Source organism: Poeciliopsis prolifica, unplaced genomic scaffold (assembly GCF_027474105.1).
Source record: "Poeciliopsis prolifica strain line A6 unplaced genomic scaffold, Auburn_PproV2 SCAFFOLD055, whole genome shotgun sequence".
NCBI classification, from domain to species: domain Eukaryota; kingdom Metazoa; phylum Chordata; class Actinopteri; order Cyprinodontiformes; family Poeciliidae; genus Poeciliopsis; species Poeciliopsis prolifica.
In genome coordinates this window covers 2,274,262-2,297,996 of record NW_026562430.1, presented here as the reverse complement: position 1 = coordinate 2,297,996, position 23,735 = coordinate 2,274,262, and the positions used below count along the sequence as shown (strand labels likewise).

The window sequence follows — 23,735 nt, the reverse complement described above, 5'->3', positions numbered from 1 at the left end:
ATTTTTTTCTTTTACTTTAATGAAAATGTGGGACTTCACCAGCTGCTACATTTGCATGAAGACCTGAATTTGCACTTTTCATTTCTGTTGATCTGTTTTGTGGAACGCCCATCATAGGCATGGATTATGATGCATTGTGTTCTATTTTTTGTGTGTTTTGAATGTATTTATAGGTTGTAATTACAGCAATCAAGAAATTACTGATGTTAGCCCATAAGATGGGTACCTTGCACTTATTGGAAGTGCGCTGGTAGCACAGTTTGTTTCTTAATGGTAACATAAAAATTATCCTGGCTAGAAACTTATATTTTTATCAATATTTTCAAATGGGACGAAAAGTACTTTTTAGTTTTTAAGATAGTCTGTAAAGGAAACAAATTAAGAGTTTATTAAATTGAGATTTAACTGGACTAAACTGTATTTGCAACACTACCACAAGGTGGCAGTAAAGTGTACAACAGACCTTATTCAGAAACTGGACTTTTATTTTTTTTGCTGTATTTGCAATGAAAGAGGGTAAAATGAAGCAATTAGGATTTAGTTGATTCATTTTAGACTTTTGCTTTTTGGGGAAATGCAAATGTGACAAAGATGTAACAATCTGCTTAAAATGTTTAATTGTGAAGTTATTGCTTAATTATAAAAAAAATGTTTGACTGAAAGACAGAACAGATGTGGGTTTAACTTAAATGGTAATGTTTTGTCGTGAATAAACATCCATGGGAAGCAACTAGGAAACTGTATGGCAGCAACACTGAAAATATTAAAATAATGCAAATAAACAATAAAAACTGAATAAAAAAAATTTTACACTATAAAATATAGCTTTAAAAAATATTTCTGAGGAGAAAAAATTTGAATACTCTTTGGTTTTACCTTGATGTTCAGAAATTCTTATTGAAAGATTCATTGGATATGCAGCAATTTTCTAATTTATGCAAATTAAGTTATAAAACAGTAATTGCCTTTGGAGCATCACAGGAGATTATGCTCACTTGGGTAGTTTTGTAAGGTAACAAAAGAAGCCAAGTAAGAGTTATTTGTCATTCCCTTAAGTTTTCTATAAATAGCATAGCATACCTGCACAGCAAACTCCAAAGGGAAACTGATGTTGTTATCCGCACCGAGTATCATTAAGACTCGAGTAAATTAGGTCACCACTGAATAATTTTTGCCTCTCTTTTCTCCATATTGGTAACATTCTGTCCACTCTAACTTGGGTATTTTCACTTTTTCTTGTGTCGAGCAGAAATTCCTGGAGTTTATAACTATAATGTGGCCTACTTTGTGCATGCACACAGTATAGCTACAATCACAGAGTCTTGTGCTAAAAACACAAGCAACAATTGCTTCAGAAGAACTGCTTTAATTTAGAGTCTTAGTCGTTTGAGATTTTAAGGTTAATTTCAATGTTGTCGCAGCCTGCTAGTGTGGTTTTGGTACGACAGAATTGAGCATTTTTAGTCTCAGAGGCAGTGAAGAAACAGACACATTCATTTGAAAACTATATGAGTAACATAGCTGGTGTCTCAGGGTGTTGTCTAGAAGATTTCTGACAACTTCAACTCCCAAGGTGCATGGAGAGGATCAAAGATCTAAAAAGGTGAAGACTCCAGCAACACCTGAAGTTATAAATGCTACATTTTACATCTGAAAATGTAAAAGAAGCAATCACATCAATCCAAGTCGGTTTTGATCCCACATAAACTTGAGTAGTTGCTTCTGGTGTGAATGTGATCCAACCCAGATCTGACTCGGCATGTCAAGCCTTCTCAAATGTTTGTGGGACTCCACCAGGTTGACAAATCAGTAACTCTCTTAAAAGTTTAGGTATTTCTATCCATTATTCTAACATTTCGTCTCTTCTTCATCCATTCAGGCGGAACCGCATGGTCATGGAAACGTCCTACTGACAACCTTAGAGATCCACAATGAAGTTGCAGGAGGTGAGATCACCACCAGCGTGGCAGACATTAGAAACTCTCAGTCCATGGTTCAGTTGGACAGCTCGGCGTCGTCAAACATCCAATACCGCAAGCAGAGCGGTGGGGTAGGGCCACGCTCGACCAGCCGCCACTCTCTGGACCGCTCTGCCCAGATGAAGCGGAGCCGACTACGGAGGCGGTCCTCCCAGCTCAAAATTAAAATCCCCGACCTGACAGACGTGAACGCCATTGACCGCTGGTCTCGCATCATCTTCCCGTCCGTTTTCTCGCTGTTCAACCTCATCTACTGGCTCTACTATGTCTGATCAGATCTGTTTTTTGGTGTTTGTCGTTGTTTGACTTTGACTTTCATTTCATTCGTTCATTTCGTTTTTTTTCTCTCTTGCTTTTATACGTGATGGAATCTGTTGAGTCAAAGACTGCAACACAGCAAGATAAAAGAGAAAACTGACCTAACAGAGACTACTAAGTTTTGGACCAATTTCTCATTGAAATACTTTTTTTAATATATATATATATATATATACTTGGAGTCTTTGAATCCCGAGCGCTGAGGTCTTCTTATTTTAAAAAGTATGTACTGTAATTTGGATTTGTGACAGTTTTTTTTCCCAATCTTCACCCTTATTGATAACGTGTAAATATCAAAATACAAAGCCAGCAACTTTTAAAAACATAACATTATTTTAAAAGTCAATGCAAAAGCAGTAAAGAGAAGATTTTTTAACTGAAAGTTGATCGGGTGCAGGCAATATCTACAATAAATCCATTAAAAGTGGTATGCTATGCATTTTTAATGTACTCAGACATTGTTGAACCGGCAAAACTCTTACAGAAACAGAATATCGTGCATTTATAGTGTTTATAATATTCTTGAATACAATTTATTGTGCGTTGATCTGGTAAGCAAAATCATTTTAATCCTTTCTTCAGGATGATTTTTGTCTCAGGTTCTCAATTTTTGAGTTTGATGGGGACAAAAAAAAAAAAAAGAAGCACAATTTATGAATAAAACTGCCGTTTTTTCCAATTTCACAGCAAAACTTTGTGACTGCATGACAAAATTGCACTCAGATTTTCAATACTTCTTCGCAAAGCGCTTTTTATTTTCTATTTGAAACAACTGCCAATGGCCCTATTGGGCAAAATAGTTACTGTTTAACCCATAAAATATTATGATATTTTTGTACTCCTTGTCTTCAGGTATTTATTTGATTTCCTAACCTACGTTGTTTTATTGAAGAACAGTTCTTTTATTGTGACAGTATGGTGGAATTGCTTAATTTTTTGTACATAGGTGTGTATATATGTCTATACATACACTATGTGTTCAACCCAAAAATGAAAATAATAATTTTGTGATTGTCACTGACTCCGAATAGTCAGATTATTTCATGGGGAGAGATGGAGATTAATGTCACAGGTCAAGCATCTTATCCATTTTGGAGCATGTCTGAGCACTATGAATACATTCCTAACTTCAAGCGTCCTTCACAAATACTGAAAGCTTTGTAAACATCTTTAAAAACACTTAAAAATAAATGCATATTTTGTTGTCGTATCAACATTTCACAGTAGAACTTGAAAAAAAAAAGCAGCCTATAAAACGAGTACATCTGTGGAGATCTAAATAGTTTTTTTCATTTTACCAAAATCAGTTGCTACCCTTCTTGTTACTGCTAATTTTAAAATTGCACAAGCATCTTTGGCCAGTTTTCTGTCTGTAAGTGCATCCGGAGCAGCGGAACCACAAGATTTAATAGTGTTTGTGTTATGTACGAACACTGTGCAGAATTTGATACAGATAATATATGGAGTAAGGTGTGCCTTTGCACTCATTGGAACAATCTCCTTGAAAATCTTAACGCATTTAAATGACTGCTGCAGGTGCTATAAGCCACGACTCTTTAGTTCCACCAGCCTAGCTGAACACTCTGAAAGCACACAATACCTGTGATGTTCTTGTGATCTCGCCAGATTGACTTGGAATTGACTCATATTTGTGTGTTTATGGAATTATGATTTAACTGGACCACAGACCCACTGAAAGTCCCAAACATTCTTACCAAACAAAGTATTCAAGTCTATTCACTTTTTGAAGCCTCTATTCTGTCCTGTTCTTTTACTTTTCAGGACTTGTAAACAAACCATTTCATTATCATCTACTTATACCAAGCTGGTACAAGACATCGACTTTGCAAGTACATATCGACACATGGTCTGTAAGAAATGGCAGAGCGGAAACGACCAGATTTGCACACTGTGTAAATGTACTCTAGTTAAAGATTGGATTTTTGTAAAGTTATTACTATAAAATGAGGAAACTGCAAAAACAGATTGCACACATCTCTACCAGAAGGTGTGGCACGCCACTGTATCATCCGCCCATGCTGAGGTTCCACTCCAGTCACTGTATGTACTGAAAAGCGAGTTTTGCATTTCTTTTGCTAAGTGAGGCCAATGGATTTCACAGAACATGAAGATCGCCCGTGATAACCAGTCTGTCGGGGGATTTTAAGCACATACTAGCATTGAATGTATCAGATCCATTCTTCAGGGAGAGGATAATGAGCCATGGTCATCATTTCTCCATTAGAATGTAACCCACCCCTTCTGACATCACAAGTGATTAGCAAAAATGAGGGCAGGAGCGAGTTCTGCATGTGTTGGATGAGAAAAATAGTCACGGAAATGTCAAGTTTGAAAAGTTTCTGTACGCCATTTGTTTTCTGTGCTGCTTGCTGAGCTCTGGACAAAATGTCAGCTTGTAATAGTTTTGTGGCTAAAAATGGCTCCCCTGTCTTGATTCTTTCTGACCAACTGTGTAAAATTCCACAAAGGGTCACAAAGCAATCAGTTACAACCTGGTTGTGCACGTTCACAGCATTCCTGTTCATACATTCGCTTTGTGCATGTATGAGAATACGTGATGATGAGAAAACACAAAAATACTTGAGAACAGAGAGTTTGGGCACAAAGAAAAAATAATTGTAACATGTACAGTTTCGAATATGACAAACAACTGAATGTATAGTACTTGGATTGTCACAGCACAAATGCAATTTGATTTCTGGGCCCTAAATGACTGTATAAGAGTTACATTTTCTACTGTGTAGAGGGAGTATAGGAAGAACACATACCAATGACGTAATTAGTCAAAAGGAGTTTTTCATTTTTTGCATCGATTTGACCAGACAACACTTTTAAGAACATTTTTAGACCGCAAGGAGTCACACAAAAGCTTTGCTTCTCAACTTACCAGATTGCATTCCAATAGAGTCCGGTTTATTTGCGAAAAGCGTCAGTAGACTTTGTATGAGACCCGGCTACCTCTTAAATTTGATACTTACTGTACGAACACACAGAAAAAGAAGATTATTGACTGTTTTATGGCACAAATCCCTTTTTATGTCCAAGGTTGTCAAATTCCTAGAATTAATTAGTCCGAAGAGATTTCAGTCTTCATTCTGGGAAAACAAAGTTAAACAATTTTGCTCTCCATGTCGGAAAAAATGATCTTCCAGGCAAAAAGGCTTCTTCTATTTAAACTACTGCTATTGGGTTGTGTGTTGAGATTTAAAAATGAGTTATTGTATGAGTTCTAAATTCATCAACATACAAAGTGAAATTGTGACTTTATAAACTCCACTCCAGAGACTTGTTTATTATGCATGCAGCATCTCTTAACTTGAAGCGACTTCCAGAAGATCTTTTTTTGCAATCTCGCTGACAACAGCTGCCAACTGCTCGTTTTAGAGATTACTCTGCCACGTGAGCCTACAATAATAAGAAAAAAAATATATAATAATAATAAAAAAACAAAAAAAAGTAAAAAAGATAAACAGCCATCACACATTTCAAGTTGTTGTATGGCTTTGGTCCCATAATGGAATGTGAAATGTTCTGTGCTGCCACAAACTGTATGTAGGCTTAGATTTATACTGTATATCTGTATGTTTCTCCTTTTTCAATAGAGTACCATGTTATACCATGAAATAAATGATATACATTGTACCTGTGCATTTGGTATTGCGAGCATGCATGAGACGCCATTAACTATCTGCCTATACTGTATAAAATGACAATACAATGCCAGACTGTGTAAGTTAAAGGAATCCTCGCAAAAAATATGTTTACGGAATCTGAAATCAGCACAACTAAAGTTTAGTTGGTATCTAACAAATCGTCTCAATGACAGTTCAAGACACTTTACTTTGATGAACTTGGCAAATCCCATTTGAAAGATATTTGATGTGAATAAGAAAAGGTTCATGAATGTAAACCGGAGGGACTGTGTGTAAGGCGACAGTAGTTCCATGGTGAAATAAATTCTGGATAAGAAAAAAAAAATATGGAGGTTATTATTGACTGTTAGAATATGAACGTTTTATGTTTCTCGACATGCCAATGAACAAGAAATAATTGGGAAGTAACTCAGTAAAATTGCTTCTGCTGCAAACATTGTACAATTTGTTTTGGCTATTTTTGTGTAAGTTCTTACACTTTTTGAAAACTGATAGATTGCATCTGCATTTCCTACTAACCTGCTGAGAAAAGAAAGTTTGCTGGTGCAAAATGAAGAAGGAAAGAAATGGCACAAACACCATGCTGCCACTACAGAGAGAAAGGTATATTTACAAAAGAAAATCTTCAGTTTTAAAGCTAATGGTTATAATTAGGCCATTCAAAGGAGGTCAGGGCCACCAAGGGGACTAACACCAAGCTATTTTTGATTGTATCTACTGACAACTGCACACATGTACAGACTATAAAATAAAACCACAACAAAATGTATGCATCTAGTTTCATGACTAGGCCAGGTGGGATGAAAAATAGCAAATAACTTTCACAAAACAGTTCTGTAAACTTCTGTTTTTTAACAAATTGTCAAAACAGCTGGAACTGCAAAACCACTGGGAAAATTGAGTGGAAGTCAATTGAATTTGTACAAATTCAATTGACTTAGATGTATGCCTCTTGAGTGACTCGTGGCCACAGCCCCACAGGGAATGTGGAAGATGCATCTTATTTTTTTTAACAATATTAATTCCAAGAGATATTGGAAAATGCTGACCCTGGCTTTCTACAGCAGGTATGTCTTGATAGATTTCTAAATCTCAGGAGTGTGTAATGTATATTCAAGGTCCAGCCTGATGATGTACAACGCTGTTTATCATGAAAGTAAAGATGAGCGAATTCTTTGCTCAGCAGTTGTGTGGGAGCAGAACAAGAGGGTCAGACACAGAAAAATAGTCTGGTTGGATCCCAGACTGATTTGTAGAAAGACATCTTTTAATTGAAGAGTCTTGGAAAAGTGTTTTTACCAACTGAACCCAAGTACGATTTATATAAAGGGTAATTTACTGTAGAACAGCCTTTCAGTCTTTAGCCTGCAGTTAAAGGCGGGAGTTGTTTGGGGAGTGTCACGACCATCTTTGCACATCCAGCAGTTGAGGAGGACACAACAGCATTTTTAAAGTCTTGCCACAAAATTTCATTAGGGTTTAAGTCTTGATTTTACTGGATATGCAGTCTTGGTTTTCTATGCACAAAGTGTTTTGCATATAAAATAGAAATTGTTTTGTCTACATGCAAATAATGTTTTATAACCTTGCTTCTCCCCAGCTCTACCTCTGACTTGTCTGTTGCGCTTCTTCATTTTAAACACACTAGTGTAATGAAATTACACATTTACTAGATTAGCTGACTTCTGAACACCATTGATTGCTCTGGGTGTTATTTGGGGATACTAATGCAAGCTAATTATTTTTTTAACAACCTCCTTCTACTTCACAACTATATACTACCAAAAAGCATTTTTTGTAGCTATCCAATGACAAAATGAAGAATTGTTTTTAGGAATATTAACACATTTGTAAACCAGTGTACATTTTTTCAGAAGGATGTTGAAGGATTTGAAAGGTTTATCAAAGCAAATTCAGGCAATATTTTTTCTGTTTCCAAACTTCTTCCAGTACAAACTGTTCTTGCTGGAAATGATCCAAAGTTGAGATTTATAATATAGTCAAATTATCTCTAATACACTACATGATGTCCCCAGATCATCTGGCACACTGAGAGGATAAAAAAAACAAAAAACACTCCTACTCTTCTTCTTTGTCAGTTGCTTTTGCTGTGTTGGTAAAGATGGATCCCCTCAAGAGTTTATGAAGACCTGCCCACAGATGAATGAAGGAATTCAGTTCATCCAAGCAGTTTAAAGAGACTATTCCTCCAGGGCATGGTGGTTGTGGAGAGGCTGCCTTGGATGTTGTGATTGATGACCCCTAGCGAGCGAGATGCCGTGGCACTAATAAAAAAACACTCGGGAGGGGCAGTAAACCAAGTCAACCAAAGGTCATCTAGACAAAAGAAATTGTTTGTTTTATAAGCTCTTTGTCTCCCATCATTCACTCTGATTTTATTGATCTTGATGTTTCTACATATGAGGCAAAGCACGTGAGATATCATTAGACACTCTGCTAGTTCTCCAATTGCTTCAAAAGCTGTAAAAGCACAGGGATGTGTTGCTGAAAAATTATAGAAACGACGGGCTTCATTTTAGGATTCAGTCTCAAAAGGTTTGCTGATTTTCAGGAGCGCCTGTATGACCTGAGGGAGAGCGAAGCCAGGCACACGAGGTGCTCTGAAGCTCTGTGGTTATTGGTTTGTTACTCTTCTTATTGCTTGCCAGGAATTAGACAGATTCTATCAAATTTTTAGCACCAGAGAGGAAAAAAATTAGGTCACAGCAGCTGGTAATGTGGCAAATAACGCTGAACAAAGGATAGAGAAATGTTTTATACAATTCTGCACATCCTGACCAAACAGCCTTTGTGGTACTGTTTGGTCAGGAAAGATCTGGACTCTATTATGGTGGTCTGCTGTATGTGATGTCACCAATTATTCTGTTCTCTACCGTGAGAATCTCTGGCCAAACTCAGGATAACTGGAAAATCTTTTTCACAGCAGTTTATTCAGGAAATTTCCCCCAGCACAACATTGAGATGTTTTGAATATTTAGCATGCATGTCAAAGTTGTCTGGTTTCCTACAACATTTTAAGATTTAAAGTAGCTGTGCTGCACTCTGGCCAGTCGCATAGCAACAGCAGCTTTGAGTCGGTCATCTCATCATACACAAAATTTTTAGTTTAAAAACTAAACATGGTTAGATGACATAATCAAGTTGTTTGGAAATAAGTGGCAGGATCCTAATCAACGCATTTTTCTGGGTGTATTAACCAGATAGACCCAGGTAACTTTTAACCACTGTGGCTGACCCGAAAAGACCGCTCCAGAGCGCTGAAGACTCACGAGGCGGCGCCGACTCAGCCCTGTGTTCCTCGCTGAGAAACTCGCTTGCTGAATGAATTCTTTCTGATGTCTTCTTTACTTCCCTTCTCCCTCCCGCCTTCAAAGTGACATACTTTCTTCTAATTCGACGGCAGCATGGTGAGGGATGGAGGGAGCGTGGGAGAGAGTAGGAGTGAGGAGGGATTGATGGAGAAAGGAAGAAAGAGAGAAAGAAAGTCTGTTTCAGTCTCTGAGACGAGGGGGAATATATTGACTCTTCCATGCAGTTTTTGATTCAACATTTCTGTTTTATGAGCTCAATATACAGCAGCAACAGAAATTTATTTTCTATTTCACTCATCCTAATACACCCTGCTGCTTATTATTTCATTTATTGCATGCATTATAACCTGCATTTTAGTTTGTAAGGCTAACTTCCTGTAAAAATCAATATTTCCACAGATCAAATGTCGTGCAGTGAATCTGGACAAAATATTACCTTTTTTTCGAAGAGGAACAAGTCATTAAAAATTTAAAGGGCTATTCCCTGATTGTTCATTTCTGCAGAGAATAAGACACCTTATTATATATGACCCAGAAACAAGTCACTCATGTCTCCACTTGCATTTCCTCACTGCAATAATTGCTAAGAAGAAGAAAAAACACAAGCTCTTTGGAGACAGATTAAAGAGAATACTGACTTGCTCTCAATGTGGTGATTACAATGCAGTTTTGTTTTGTCACAATGCCGTGGAAGTTTTGAAACAGCCTCGCTCCACATTAGCAGTGGCAATATAAGCCTGATTAATGTTGGGTTTAATTGGACATGACTGTGTTGCTGCATTAGCGTTTGTTCAGCTAATTGAATTAAACATGAATTGCAAAGTATCACATGCAAGCTTTGCAGTAGCTGTTTATTAGGAAAGATTAACACAGATATGATCAATTGAGAAAAGTATTGTCACAAGGCGATGCATTTGTCCCATGAGACAAAAAATACTTAATTTTGATTTAAAAAATAATCAGGCATGGATGTTAGATTTGGCTAAGCAAGTTTATGTTCGACAAAGATGCAGATACAAATATGTTGGAATATAAAACACAAAATCTTAGGTTTTTCTGCAAAATCTGGAGACATTTGTTTATGGGTAACAGGAAATAAGTGGGGATTTGAGGAAAACCAATTCAGAGTTAAAAACTTAATGCCGTTCATATTCTACATATTTAAAGAAAACTGTCTAACAGTTTGAAAACTCTATAATTAGGAAACAAAACACTAGACGTTAATATCTTTGCTTAATTTATTCCAAAGATTCAAGTCTCACTGAATCAAACTGTATTTGATTGCAGCACTCTAACGCTCCGGTTTCAGTCGTTACACAAACTTCCTGCTCTGCCAATAATGACCAGCTCTGCCAGATGCAGTGGAATAATTTAAACCTTGCTGCAGCACTGCCTCTCAGTCCATCAATCCACCGATAAAAAAAATGCCTTGAAATCTCAAGGTGTGTTGAACAAATAGATTTTATAGTAAAGAGAACATTTCTTATCACAGCCTTTTTTTAAAATATTTATTCTCCTGTTATTCTGTACTGTAGAAATAATCCAGTCCAACCAATGGTGAGCTTTACCCCCAGCCCCTCTTTTGCAAATGACAAGAGCACTTCGATCAGTTCCAGGAGAGTCTGACGCATACGTATTTTTGCTTTAAATGTCAGCGAAAAGGTTAACAACTCTGTTTTATCATCATGGTTCAAGTCCTTGGATAAAAAAACTATCCTCACTTCTTTACAGTTTCAGTTGGATTTCTTGAGGAGTTTATACCTCACACCTTACATCTCAGTAAGCCATATTTAGGCTGAAATTAATTAAAGACAGGCTGGTGATGCAGTTTCAGTTGACAAAAACCCGAAAAATGAAATAACTTTGTCTATTCTGCTCCCTGCTGGACAACTCAAGCACTTGCAGCTTGCAGAAACTGCACCGTCTTCCCAAATCCACATTCACACACCCACACAATCATCTGCAGACACAAAGAGAGGCGTGTGCCGTGACTAATTGTCTGTCTTTACATTTCCTGCTAATTAGCGGCTGCCAATTTCTCATGGTGTTGCTTATTTAAAAGAGGGAGCCGTAGCTGCTATAATTACACGTTTAGTTAGAGAAAGTTCACATTTTGTCCCATAAATGGGATGATTTCAACCAGAGTTTGTATTAATTTCACATTTCTGTTGCGTTCCTCAGTATCAGTTTGTGACATTACATTTAACTATTATCATTTACTCAACAGTCATCATGATGGTTTTATCATCCTAAAATGAATTTAAGTGGAGTCTTTATTTCAAGAAAGCAGCTTTCTTGGAAGGAGTATTTTGCAATCACAAAATCAGCCTCAATATATCTTGCAGGACTAAGTTGTTGGTGTACATTATATCTTTTAAATTCTCTATTCTTTTTCGATGGGTTTTCTTGTAGATAAATTTGAACCAATTACCAGTTTGCGATCAACTGGATTTGATTGTGCTGCACAGCAGTTAATCTGAAAATTACTGCTTGATTGCTGGAAAAATAAGCACCACTCAATTAAATTGGACTGATTTAATAGGTCACATACTTTGCTACTGCCATTATTGCAAATCAGCTTGCTGCAGACGCTTCAACGATTATAAGGTGAGTTTGTTTTTTTCAAAAAGGTCTCATACGTTAGTCATGGCATTCCCAAACACAAAACTTTGGAGTTTAAGATAATCTCCAGAAAATACACAAAATTGATAGCTTAATTTTTGCTTTATTATAGAATTCAAGTCATAGGATGGTTAAGATTTATTTGTTTTCAATTAGTTTAGCTAATCTGCAACAGATTGGCAACCTGTCCAGGGTGTACCCTGCCTCTCGCCCAAAACATTCCCCACTAGAAAATGGATGGATGGATAGTTTAGCTGATCAGCAATCTTTCTCTGCTTCAACTTACATGATTCAAAAAATCAAGTAATGAAAGACCAATAAAATGGCAACCCAAAGAAAATCCCAAGCAGAGTTGAAAGCCTGGATGTTTGCTCACATGGTGCAAAGGTGCAGTTATAAATGTACAAAGATCCATTATGCAGCAGGTGTGTCAGTTGTGAAAGAAACTTTCACACTGTGAGATTATGTTGAAATCTCACAGGTTTATAGTGAAGCTTCCACTCGTTGCTTGCATTTGTATCCCTGAAGCCTATATTGGGATTGGATAAATCATAAACTGGAAAATCAAAATCCAACTTCTGCACTGCCTTAATTTCACTCCATAATCCCAAACAATAGGGTGCAAATTTGCCTAACACACATTTGCTACCTAGTGAACCTTGCAAAACGACTATGTCTCCTCGAGCCAAACCCTCGCCTTCCAGTCAAACCGAGTCAAGCTTTAATAGTAGAAGAATGAGTCTGCCTCGCTAAAAAGCTCCACCATCCAACAGACACCCACTGTTTCTTTATATAACACCTTTTTATAGCACCTATTTACCTTGAAACGATGTTGCCAAGTAACAGCCTCCCAATTGTGAGCTGTGTGCGCGTGGGAAGAGGGTGTGCATGTGGTGTCAGTGATGGATGTCTCGAGGTGCCATTATTGGCTGTAAAAGAGGTATTTTACAAGCAGCTGGCCAAATGACTTCACGTTCTTTTAACTACTGAGCTTCCCTGCTGCTGTCCAGCAGTTGAGGCAAGATTGTGGAATCCTAATTGCTCCCAAAAGGGTAAAACACCACAAGATGGGAGAAACTTTGTTTTTCATTCTTATGTATTTTTTCTTGCCTCTTTCTCTTCCTTTGTCGCTTTCCGACTCAGCAAGACCCGCTTAACTGAAATATGTACTACACTAATCCCTTTCTTAGTGAATGGGATTAATGTTTGATTCAAGAAGAGCCTTTTATCGATACCTCACTGTGCATAGGGCGACTTCATCCAGCTTGTTCTCAGACTGAAGGAGGAGGGGTGAGAGCATTAATGCGATAGATAGGAAAGATAGGAGTGGAAAGAGCTGGCTGTATTTTAGATCTTTAAAGGGTGAATTTAACAGCAATGCAGCAAAGTGAGTGAGTCACCCAGGTTAAAGATAATAAAGACGACATCTAAGAAATGCATTAGTGGTGGGACCAACTTGTATTTTTCTCCATCCTGTCCTTTGCTTGTTATTTAGCTGTTGTTCTCAAAGTACTTTCAGGATGGACAGTGTGGTAAAAACACATGCCTTAGATTGTTTCTCAAGCTTTTCAGTGTTCACCCTTTAAACTTGAGCATTTCAATTTATAAAGGTTCCATTATGTGCTGATCCACTGCAATGCTGATCCAGGATTATCCCAGAAGCAGCAACACATGACAGAATAACATTTCAGACGGGGTAAAGAAACAAACCCGGACGTTGAGGGTATCAACATATGAGCATGTTGCATTTTTCTAAACTGTTCACATTGTTCTTAAAGACCTGTTTGAGCAAACTGTATGAAATCTTTGGTCTTTATGAATGCAATAATTTACACCATAAGGAGTCCTGCACCGGCTTTTCCTTCTGTGTGGGTGTTGAATTTAGTGAAAAATTCAAATAGCTTCTGATCTCAGTGAACAGCATTGCAAATAATTAATTTAAATACAAAAGAGTCACGATTAAAAGCTTTCTCATTTGTGAAGTTTCAACCTTTCTTCATGTTTCCACCATCCAAAGAAAAGAGGGCCATCATATAACTTTAAATTAGATCTGAACGCATCTACATTTTTTATGCAAATAACTATGCAGTGGTTGACAAAAATGTTATATATAAATCTCATCACAGCAGGTATTGTGGAAAAGTTATCACAGCAGCTGAGAGGCGAGACAGAACTTTGGCTCCACCTGCTGGTTTCGGTTTTGCTAAATATTTTTCCAGTGTTGACGTCATTGCTCTGCGGAAATCCGTCATCAAAACCTCAAGCGGTAAGTTCACTGGAGTCGAACAAGCGTTCGGGTGAATTTCCTTCAAAATAATAATAATAAGGACAATAATGTTAATGATTTTTCCTTCCAAAACGTTTTTCTACAATGAAATTATACTAGAATCAATTGTGAGCTGAACCTGACTTCTTAAGTCATTGTTGTTAAAATACATTTTTAAAAAGCATACACATTCACCAGTGCTGTTCATATGCTGCCAAAACACTGTGGAAACCTTCCGAAGACCCCACGTCACATGGTTACAGGAGAAACCTGCGCATTTTCAGTAACAGGTCATATTCCAGGTGTCGCACCTGCAGCTGATGAGCTTCATTCTGTAAGTGTAACAGCATCGTTCTTACATTATGGTGGTTCCGCAAATATGTTATTTTTGGCCAGAGGGTCCTCCGCCCACTCACCATAATTTATTGAAAGTGTTCCGTGAAAAAAAAAACATGTTTTTTTCGCTCTTATTATGTAGACGGAAGCTAATTAACGAGCACACTTGTTAATTGCTGCATGAAAGAGTCGCGTGCATTATTACAGACCCCCAGACGCCTGTGCGGGTATAATGATTTTATTGACGTATTTTTGAAAATGTTACACTACATGCATAAAACAGGTCAGGCTCAGGTCTGAGAAACCCCACACTAAACAACAAGCTGTTAAAACTGCTATGTTGTGTGTTCCTGCAGGGAATATATAAAATGTAAATAGTTTTATTACAACATTGTGATATACTCACTTTATTTCTGTAAACTTTAGTGATAAAACATCAAAATCTAACTTCTCGTAAAGTGTTTATGCAATTATTTTTTGTCTTATGTCCCTGAAGGCACATTAAACAGCATTTCTGTATGATAATAAAAAATATATAGCTTTTGAACTGAATCACTACTTTTGCAATTTAATGTTTTATTTTGAAACACCAAACCGGATGTTGTTACATCGAACAGTGACTGCCTCTGGCAGCTTGACGCACTACTGACAGGAGTATTTTTCCAAGCGAGTGCGTCGAGGGTGCAGCCATTTCTCGCACTCCTTCCAGCTTCTCTCGCATTTCTTCAGACCCAAATCTCTCTCGGTGACGGAAACCGCCTGAGTAAAGGCAGGTCAGACTCCCCTCTTTGTTTACTGAGCTGGTTTCCTCGCCAGCTGAACCACGTCGGGATGGACCCAGCGAGCCGTTACCAAGTGGTGAGTTGTTCGCAGCGACATCCGATCAAAACAGTTGGATTAAATCGGCCTAACAACAAACAAGGCCTTGCGGAAAATACAGCATAAAATGGATAACGGCATGTTATCCTTTTCTAAACGCTTCTAACAGCGCTTCGACGTCCTATATCCTCGAAAATATTGTACTTTTGACATAATTTGTTTCAAACTGTCGAAAGAAACAGTTTTAGCTAGTCTTTAACAAACCATTTCCGCATTTTCGAGACTAACGTTCCCCACTTTGCCACCTAAAATTAACTGGATATATCTAAAGAGCTTTGATACGTTTCTTAAAAATGTAACGTGATGTTTAGTTATTTGTGTTTATTGTTAAAACACGGAGCTATGTATCTATCTATCTCAAAGTTAGCTTTGCGGTTTAGGATTCCAATTCGTTAGCATGCTAGCTAAAATGTCATTTCTGAAGCTTCCGAGAAGAGGCGATAAGATCTTAAAATGGGAAACGCGTTGTGTGCTACGAACCACGGAGAACTATTTGATAAGGCACAGGGTTATTTTTCAGTTCCCTTCTACTTTCATTAAAAAAAAAGTGAGGTGAGGGTAACCAGGTTATTTCAAAACCTTTGCTTAGGTGCCCTAGTATCACTTTAAATGAGGTCTACCTTGTTAACCGCAGTATCTTGCTTTGAAATTACACAGTGCAGATGTGAAAATGCAGCAAGAAATGCACCGATCAGGCAGTTTTATTTTTTATTTTGCTGTGAAGTTTGAAGCTCACAAAGCGATTACTCGCCCAACAAAGGCTAAGATCAGATACTTAAAAGCACAGCTTTTAGTGGAAGTGAATTGCAACAAGTTCAAGTTGTTGCTTAATATATTCACAAGATGTAGCAACTTAATTGAATCTTTTTTGGAGTTTGCAAATAAGAATGGAAACAAAGCTGCAAAAGCTACTATGCAGAAAATGCACTTGATATCAACTAACTTTACAGTTGATATCTCTAATATGCACTTCCACAGAGGTAATAATTATGCACTCATTATTGGAGCTGGAACTCCAACTAAAAGCAGTGAACTAAGCCCTCGGAGGAGATTTCAAATGTCAAACGGACACGTTTTGTTTTCGTGTCCCGATACCTGCAGCCGTGCATGTGGGTGTTTGGACTGATAATCCTTGCAGATTCCGGTGTGACCCCTGCAGCGAGGACTCGCTCTAACGTTTCATGACCAAACAAAGCCAGGGGGTTGCAACAGCCTCTCATATTCCAGTAATAACGCAACAGAAACGCTGGTCAGATTGTGCTTTGTTGGGGTTCACTTGTACTCCCCACCACATCCCGTCCCTCCTGTTAAGTATTTGTTTGGTTTCAGTTGGTTTTAGACACATGAGGAGGCTTGTGGCTATGCTGTTTAATATCTTATGTAACCCCTCCAGCCCCTCCTCCCAACATAAGGCTTTGTCCTTGATTCCTGGCCAGACGTTGGCCGATCATTCACTCGCCGATTAATGGAACTATGTCTGAAAATAAATATCTCTACGTATTTACTCACGGAAGAAGTAAATCATGGTTTTTTCAACACGACTGCATTTCTTTTAAAAGCTGCTCGGATATTAGTCACAGCTGCGATAAAAATGGTGCTTCCCCAATATGCAGAGGTGGTAAACCACAGGCCTGCCATTTGTTACTTTGTGGAAAAACTTCAAAATGGAGAATTCACCTCTTTAATTGTTTTTCCTGTCACACCATCAAGATTGTGGTTGAAACTTCAGCACTTAGAGTGACAACTTAAAGAGTTCCCAGAACTCTCTGAGGTTTCACTTGATGTAGGAATTTGAAGACTCGACAGGCCGGACCGGTTCGGCCGCTTTCATTTTTCCGGCGCAGCGACAGCAAGAGGTAGATGTGTGTGTCGGCTTGATTCACTGGCGACGGAGGAGACGGGACGCGGGCGGTGGAGAGGGCGCTGGCCTTGGCTCAGGTCTTTGCTCCCTGAGCGCCCTTCTAGTTAATCTTTGGTTTATGTCAGCAGTTTGTTTTGCGATTATCTGCGGCTTGAAATGACGTCCTCAAAGCCAGATGTGAGTCGACCGACAGCAATGATAATCTTTAGCCTCTTGTGGAGCAGAAACCTTTTCCTCTCTAGAGTAGTTTGGTAATCTCCCTCCTGGTTGTTGACCTTCCAGATTCCCATAACGCCCCGGTCGCCTCTCTGTAATTTCAGAAGGTGTTTGGCTCTCAACTCTGACAGAAAATTAATAGACTTAAGTCAGCAGACGACTCTTGGATGCAGAAGCAAGCTTCATTCACTGATTAACTTCATGCGGTTCAGTTTCCGTCGTACCTGCATTTCTGGAGATGAACATTCTGTTCTGTAACTCATTTGTTTTTTGTTTTTTTTGTATTTTTGTAAAAAGATGTTGCCTAAACATGTACAAAGTGTTTAAAATGGAAACAAAGCTTTTATTTCATATTTTAAAATGAGTATTTGAGTTAAAAAGACAGTCAGACTTGGTTGTGTTAAAAGGAAGTATAATGTATTTCACTGTAATGTCATTCACAAAAAGAATAATAAATTTAAGTGCCTGGAAACAGAATATCTAGACCAGGGTTGTCCAAAGTGTGGCCCGAGGGCCATTTGTGGCCTTTGACATGATGTTGTTCAGCCCCTGAATGTCAGTTATCCAACAAAGCAGAAAACAATGGATTCTGCCCAATTTTTTAAATTTAATTTTATTTTATATATGTATTTAAATGACAAAACACTGACACACTTTTTGTTTATTGGATTTGGCAGTTATACTGATTTTATTTTAAAAAATTGTTTGTTGTTGAGCAGGTAGAAGTGAAAAATAATAACAGCACAGTAGACAAATATTTGCGTTTTTATTTCAATAAAAAATGGAGTTTGTTTTGAAGCCACAGCCATGGCCACTTGCAGCTTAGTAGAACTCATGGATATACAGAGTTAATATAAACACGATATAATTTCAAAGTAAACAATAATAAGAAAAAAACATTTAGTTTTGTGGGAGTGAGCATTCAGAACCGGGTCGTTCAGCAGGGCGATGACCCCAACCGCAGCCACAAGTCTATAACAGGATGTTAGGATCAGGGTGTTTATAAGAGCCAAAGTTTAGAACAATAACCTGATTCAGCTCTGTATGTAAAAACCAAATTATTGCCTCCAGGCGGTTGCCGACGAGTTAAAAACAGTCCCGTGTTGTTGCTAAAATACTATCTGGTGCTGCGCTGCTAAGTCCACCAAGCATCCTGGCGAAGAGCGAGGGTCATCTGGAGCAGCTGCAGATGATCAGATGATGGACTCGCACCGGCAACTCTATAACCTGGTTTTCTTTTGCAGTTGCACAATGAGGAAGATTCTTCAGAGACTTCCAGCGTAGAGCAGCAGCCCTGCACCTCTGCATCAGCCAGAGCCGACGCGTCCGGCCCGGACCAGAGGGAGTCTGAGGCCAGCGCGGCTCCGGCCCCCTCAGCGGGGGAGGCTGATGCGCCCCCGCCTCCGTACGCCTCCATCGACCTGGGGGCGACCGCCGCGGCACCTGGTACCGCTTTTCCATTCTATTTTAGAGCTTCTCTAAATGTCTTCCCAGGTTGTGTGTTTTCAGCTTACAGAGGGTCTAATTTTTTGCGGTTTTCTGACCGTTGAGTCACTGCAATTTCTTACATTGCCTCACCACTTTATTGTGGTTTCAGGCTCTTCCCTCTGTTTTCATCAACCCAGGCTTCTTGTCGTCTGCTGTTTTCACAGAATCCAGCTTCCAAGGCGACTTCCCCGTTCCTCCACCCTACAGTGTCGCCACGTCACTGCCAACCTATGATGAAGCAGAGAAGGCTAAAGCAGCCGCGCTGGCGGCCTCCGCCCTGGAGGTGTTGCCCCGGGTAACAAGCAAGATATTTGAGGGAAACATTCCTCGAACTAAGACGAACTGCAAACAAGACTTTTTTTTTCTTTTTCCACAAAGTTCATGATTACAACATTATTAAGCCATACTACATACTAAGTCTTGTAATATCATGACTTTTTTTCTCACAATTTAATGACTTTCATACAACTGACTTTATTTGTGTCATTTTATGCCACTGTTCTTGAAATGTTACTTAAAACAATATTCTGTCATACAGGATATTATTTTAGGAAGTAACGATATCAAGTTAAACACCACATCCCTGACAGACACAGTTTCAATAAAACTGTGTCGTGTCAGCAGACTGAAATGGGGGCAAAGACGGTGAAGAAGGGCAAACATGTTTTGCAATGCATGTATTGATTTTTTTAAATTTTTTTTTTAGTGGGGGCACTTTCTGTGTCAAATTTTCTCTCCCATTTGCCTGAATTTTTAAATTTTGTTTGTTTGTTTCCAAAAGGACGATGACTTCCCCCCAAGAGACGACTTCAGCGACGCTGATCAGCTCAGAGTCGGGAATGACGGGATCTTCATGTTGGCCTTCTTCAGTGAGTTTTCCATGGAAACGAACAAACAAACAAAAAAAAACCCTAAACTGTTTGCCACAAAAGAGCACCAATGATGTGTTTATGCCTCCAGTGGCCTTTCTCTTCAACTGGATTGGCTTCTGTCTGTCGTTCTGTCTGACCAATACCATCGCTGGACGCTACGGTGCCATCTGTGGCTTCGGCCTCTCGCTCATTAAGTGGATCCTCATCGTCAGGGTGTGTTAAATTCAAAATAAGGTTTTATTATTATTTTTTTTTTTTCGGGAGGTTGTCGAATGTGTTTTGAACTTTTCTCGGTTTGTACAGTTCTCAGACTACTTCACTGGCTACTTTAACGGCCAGTACTGGCTCTGGTGGATCTTCCTGTTGCTAGGTCAGTATTTTCATCGTCTCAGTCGAGGGTAACGGTGAAAAAGCAGGTTAAGAAAAGACACTAACAAATCTTCTCTATTCAGGCCTCCTGCTGTTCTTCAGAGGATTTGTGAACTACCTAAAAGTACGCAACATGTCAGAAAACATGGCCACATCGCACAGAACACGCCTTTTCTTCCTATACTGAAAGTAAGCTCAGAAGAAAAAGCAAACCTGCCACTTTTGTTTGACTAAAGTGCGCCCTCTGCTGGATTAAAAGACAAACTACAGGACTGATGTGTTTGTGGTGCTCTCTTCCTCCAGGTTTCCACGCCGCCAGCATTCCTTTCCAGCGCAGTTCCTTCCCTCGCCCTCGCATGACCTGACAGAGGAGCCCGACAGAAACAAGAGGAAGCAGGGAAGGAATGAAGAAATGTTACTGGTTTAATCCATCTTTTCTAGAACAATTCGACCCACCCTAAAGAAAGTCTGCGCTTCTGAACTGAGCCCAAAAAAAAAAAAGATGAATTTTCATTCTCTCCTCCAAATCCGCCTTTTTTTAAATTTTTGTTTTTTTTGGCTTTTGTCGGGCTTACTCGTCGTGTTTCACAAAGCACAATGGTGAAAACAATCTCGCAAAAATGAAGGAGTTTATTCAAACGAATTCAATCTAACAATTTAGTTTTGCATATTCAGTGTTAACAAGAGTTCCTTTTTTCCGTACCTCTGTTGTCCACAGAAAAGGTGGGTGTCAAACAGCCTGAACTAGTCTTACTTTAACTGTGACGTAGCATTGCTTTACAGAAAAACCAATCCAGAAATGTGGAGCCCGGAATGCACCACCTGTAACGAGAACAAACCTCCGTTTGGATAAACAGTTTTCTTCACTTTAAAGTAGATTCAAGTTCCAAAGCTTTAGGACTTGATTTCACAGCATACGCCAAGTTAATCTCAACTCTTATGCTTCAAAACACTCTTTTTGTCTGAAGTCGTCCATACTTTTATTCTTGAGAACATGTAAGATAAAAAGAGCTAATCAATGACGTCTATTTTTGGATAAAACAGTGTTTGAAGCTGCACAAGGTCTCATCAGGTCAGCTGCAACCCCTCGTTCTGGTGCTGTGGATGGGGAAGTGTGTTCACACACACAGTGCTTTGCTTTTTTTTCCCCCTGTTGGTTTTATTTCAAAAACGCTCTTTGGAGGGCGACAGTCTTATGCAATTTAGATGTAATGAATTTTAGTTATCGTGGCTGTAAGGTTGTGCGTTATTAAAGTAGATTTAGTCGATTCGTTTAACCACCGCAGGCCGGTCCAATTAAAAGAACCAGAACTTCGCGAAGAAACGCCGAGCTGACTTGTTCTGCGAGACGCAGACGGATCGCGCTTCTAGATTCGGTTTGGGTGTTAATAACTTTTTCTTTCCTGTTTGGAGTGGAGACGAGGCGCGGCTTTGTTAAATAAAAGAACAGCAGCAGGAGTTGAGGTGATCCAGGAGCGTGACGGCGAGGGTTGGCGTTCGGTCGGGTTTGACTGGAGCCTGAGAAGATGAAACGGAACCTCATTAGAAGAGAATAAAGTTTTTATTTTATTTTTTTTGTTATTAAATGAAACGTGTATATACAAGCTTATGCCGTTTTATAATATTTGCACTTTGAAGTTCTGAGATTTGTGAATCTCCTAAACTTGATGTGGGGGTAGAAAACATACATTGATCTTAGCCATCCGAGCTTTTTTTTTTTTTTTAAACTGGAATTCTTAATCATCTGCCTTTTGCACTTATTTGTCAAAAATAATATTTATATGTCTTGTTTCATTGCTTTTAACCTAAACTGTGACAGCTTGAGAATTGCCAAACCTTTTTTTTTTATTATTATTATTTTGTTTTCAAAAATTGACAGATCATATCTTCATCCAGCCTCCTTCAGCAATATCAAGGTCTTTCAGTGAATTCGAGCTGTACTGCATGATTTACCCTCCTGAACTAGTTTGGCTGGGTAACGTTAGGATTAATCTGCAAATCCATGTTTGTCTTTGTAAATATGGTAAGTAAGGGGTGTTATTTCTCTGAGGCGAGACTCAGAAAATCATCTCAAGCAGTTGGTATGCATTTACTATAACTGGAAATAAAATGACAGCTCTTGCAAAAAAAAACAAAATGCCAATAAAGTTCAAAAGCCTGCCACTCATATGTGTTTAATTATGTTTGTACAGGTCTGAAAGTCACTGCACCTTTTTATATTATGTTTTTCCAGTCAAACTCATAGACATTCATACTTTGGTTCTGGGGAGAAGTTTCTGATGTGTGTTGCTGATCTTTTTGAACACAGACGACATTTTCTGGCGACTGAGGGAATCATTGTCTTGTAAGTCAAATCCAAGCTTCTGTATTTCTTAAATATTCCCCACAATGGCCAACCTCTCTTCCTGATGAGTAAAACAAGATGTCTCCACTTGGTGTCTTACCCAAGGATTTGCTACATGGTGTCTAAGTTAAACTCTTTCAGTGCACAGGATCAGGTTTCATTTTTGTTCTACCCTCAACTAAACAAAGCTATAAAGCGACAAGCAGAATATGCGTTAGTAGATTTCCTGTCTCTTTTTTGAGAGTTATAAAGAAAGCCTTCAGTAACTAAATGGTTTTAAAGCTCCCGTTTTCTCTTTGTCATTGTTGCAAAATGACTCGTTTCACCACTAGATGGAGTCAAAACACTTATTCACTTCCAACACCTTAATAAATTAGTTCCTTCTGAAAGCTTTATTGTGGTAGAAACATCCCCCTTTTATATTGATAGTATTGCCAATATGTGAGCAATTTTAGTTCTGTTTTCATTTTTGTTTAATTTTTAGTGCGTCCCAACGACTGATTCCAGTGGCAGATGCTGGGACTCCTGAACCAGCTAGAACAGTGTTTTAAGTGGTACAAGGCTCCATTTCGGCCCCTCCTTGGTGCCCTTTGTTGTAGGTCCTGTGGTCAAGCACCAGTACTTGAGGACACCTATTATCACTTCTGCCTTCCCTCTAAACTCCTAAATGTTTGGTTTTGTGGGGACAAAACAGGGGACATGAAAAAAAAGCTTAGTGAAGAAAACAAGATTACAGCTTTGATGTCTGCTGTCAGGAGTAATATTTACCTTTACTAAATACTTTATTTTCAGTAAAATAAAGTATCTTATTAAAAATGGATATTTCATTAAAAAAATAAAAGTTGCATTTGTTTTGTGTGTATTCAAACAATAACATTCCATAACTGATTTAAAAAAGAAAACAATTTATTTTGTTAATTCAAGTGAATTGTTGAAAAAAAATGACATATTTTGTGGATTAAATAGACTGTATATTAAGCTGAATAAAATTTTATTATAATCTAGTAAAACAAAACCAATTCTGATGACAAGATTCCAACAAAATCTATTTTAGACAAACCAAAGTCAAAATGAACACTGCAGTTTTAAGCAGAAGTTACCTTTCACCACAAGAGGGCAGTATTTACACACTTTCCCATAATCAGTTCAATTCAAACATACTTTATCAAACAAGCCAAC

General features: G+C 38.4%; 2 protein-coding genes across 5 annotated transcripts in view; both read left to right on the top strand.

The window, feature by feature from the left end:
* The window catches only part of LOC129379087 (gamma-aminobutyric acid receptor subunit beta-3-like), a 49,711-nt gene extending 43,317 nt beyond the window's left edge, over positions 1 to 6,394 (top strand). For all 4 annotated transcript variants that reach the window (XM_055059667.1, XM_055059666.1, XM_055059669.1 and 1 more), the window contains one exon: positions 1,880 to 6,394. In XM_055059667.1, the coding sequence (XP_054915642.1) occupies positions 1,880 to 2,251 (372 nt within the window). In that variant the 3' untranslated portion in view covers positions 2,252 to 6,394. The remainder of the gene's footprint in view (positions 1 to 1,879) is intronic.
* Positions 6,395 to 15,149: 8,755 nt separating this feature from the next.
* ndfip2 (Nedd4 family interacting protein 2) lies at positions 15,150 to 22,379 on the top strand. The gene is made up of 8 exons (XM_055059656.1): positions 15,150 to 15,385; positions 18,728 to 18,929; positions 19,136 to 19,266; positions 19,753 to 19,840; positions 19,932 to 20,056; positions 20,147 to 20,213; positions 20,296 to 20,401; positions 20,516 to 22,379. The coding sequence occupies exons 1-7, from the start codon at positions 15,359 to 15,361 to the stop codon at positions 20,397 to 20,399; spliced, it is 744 nt and encodes a 247-aa protein (XP_054915631.1). The 5' UTR covers positions 15,150 to 15,358; the 3' UTR covers positions 20,400 to 20,401; positions 20,516 to 22,379.
* The last annotated feature ends 1,356 nt before the right edge of the window (positions 22,380 to 23,735 follow it).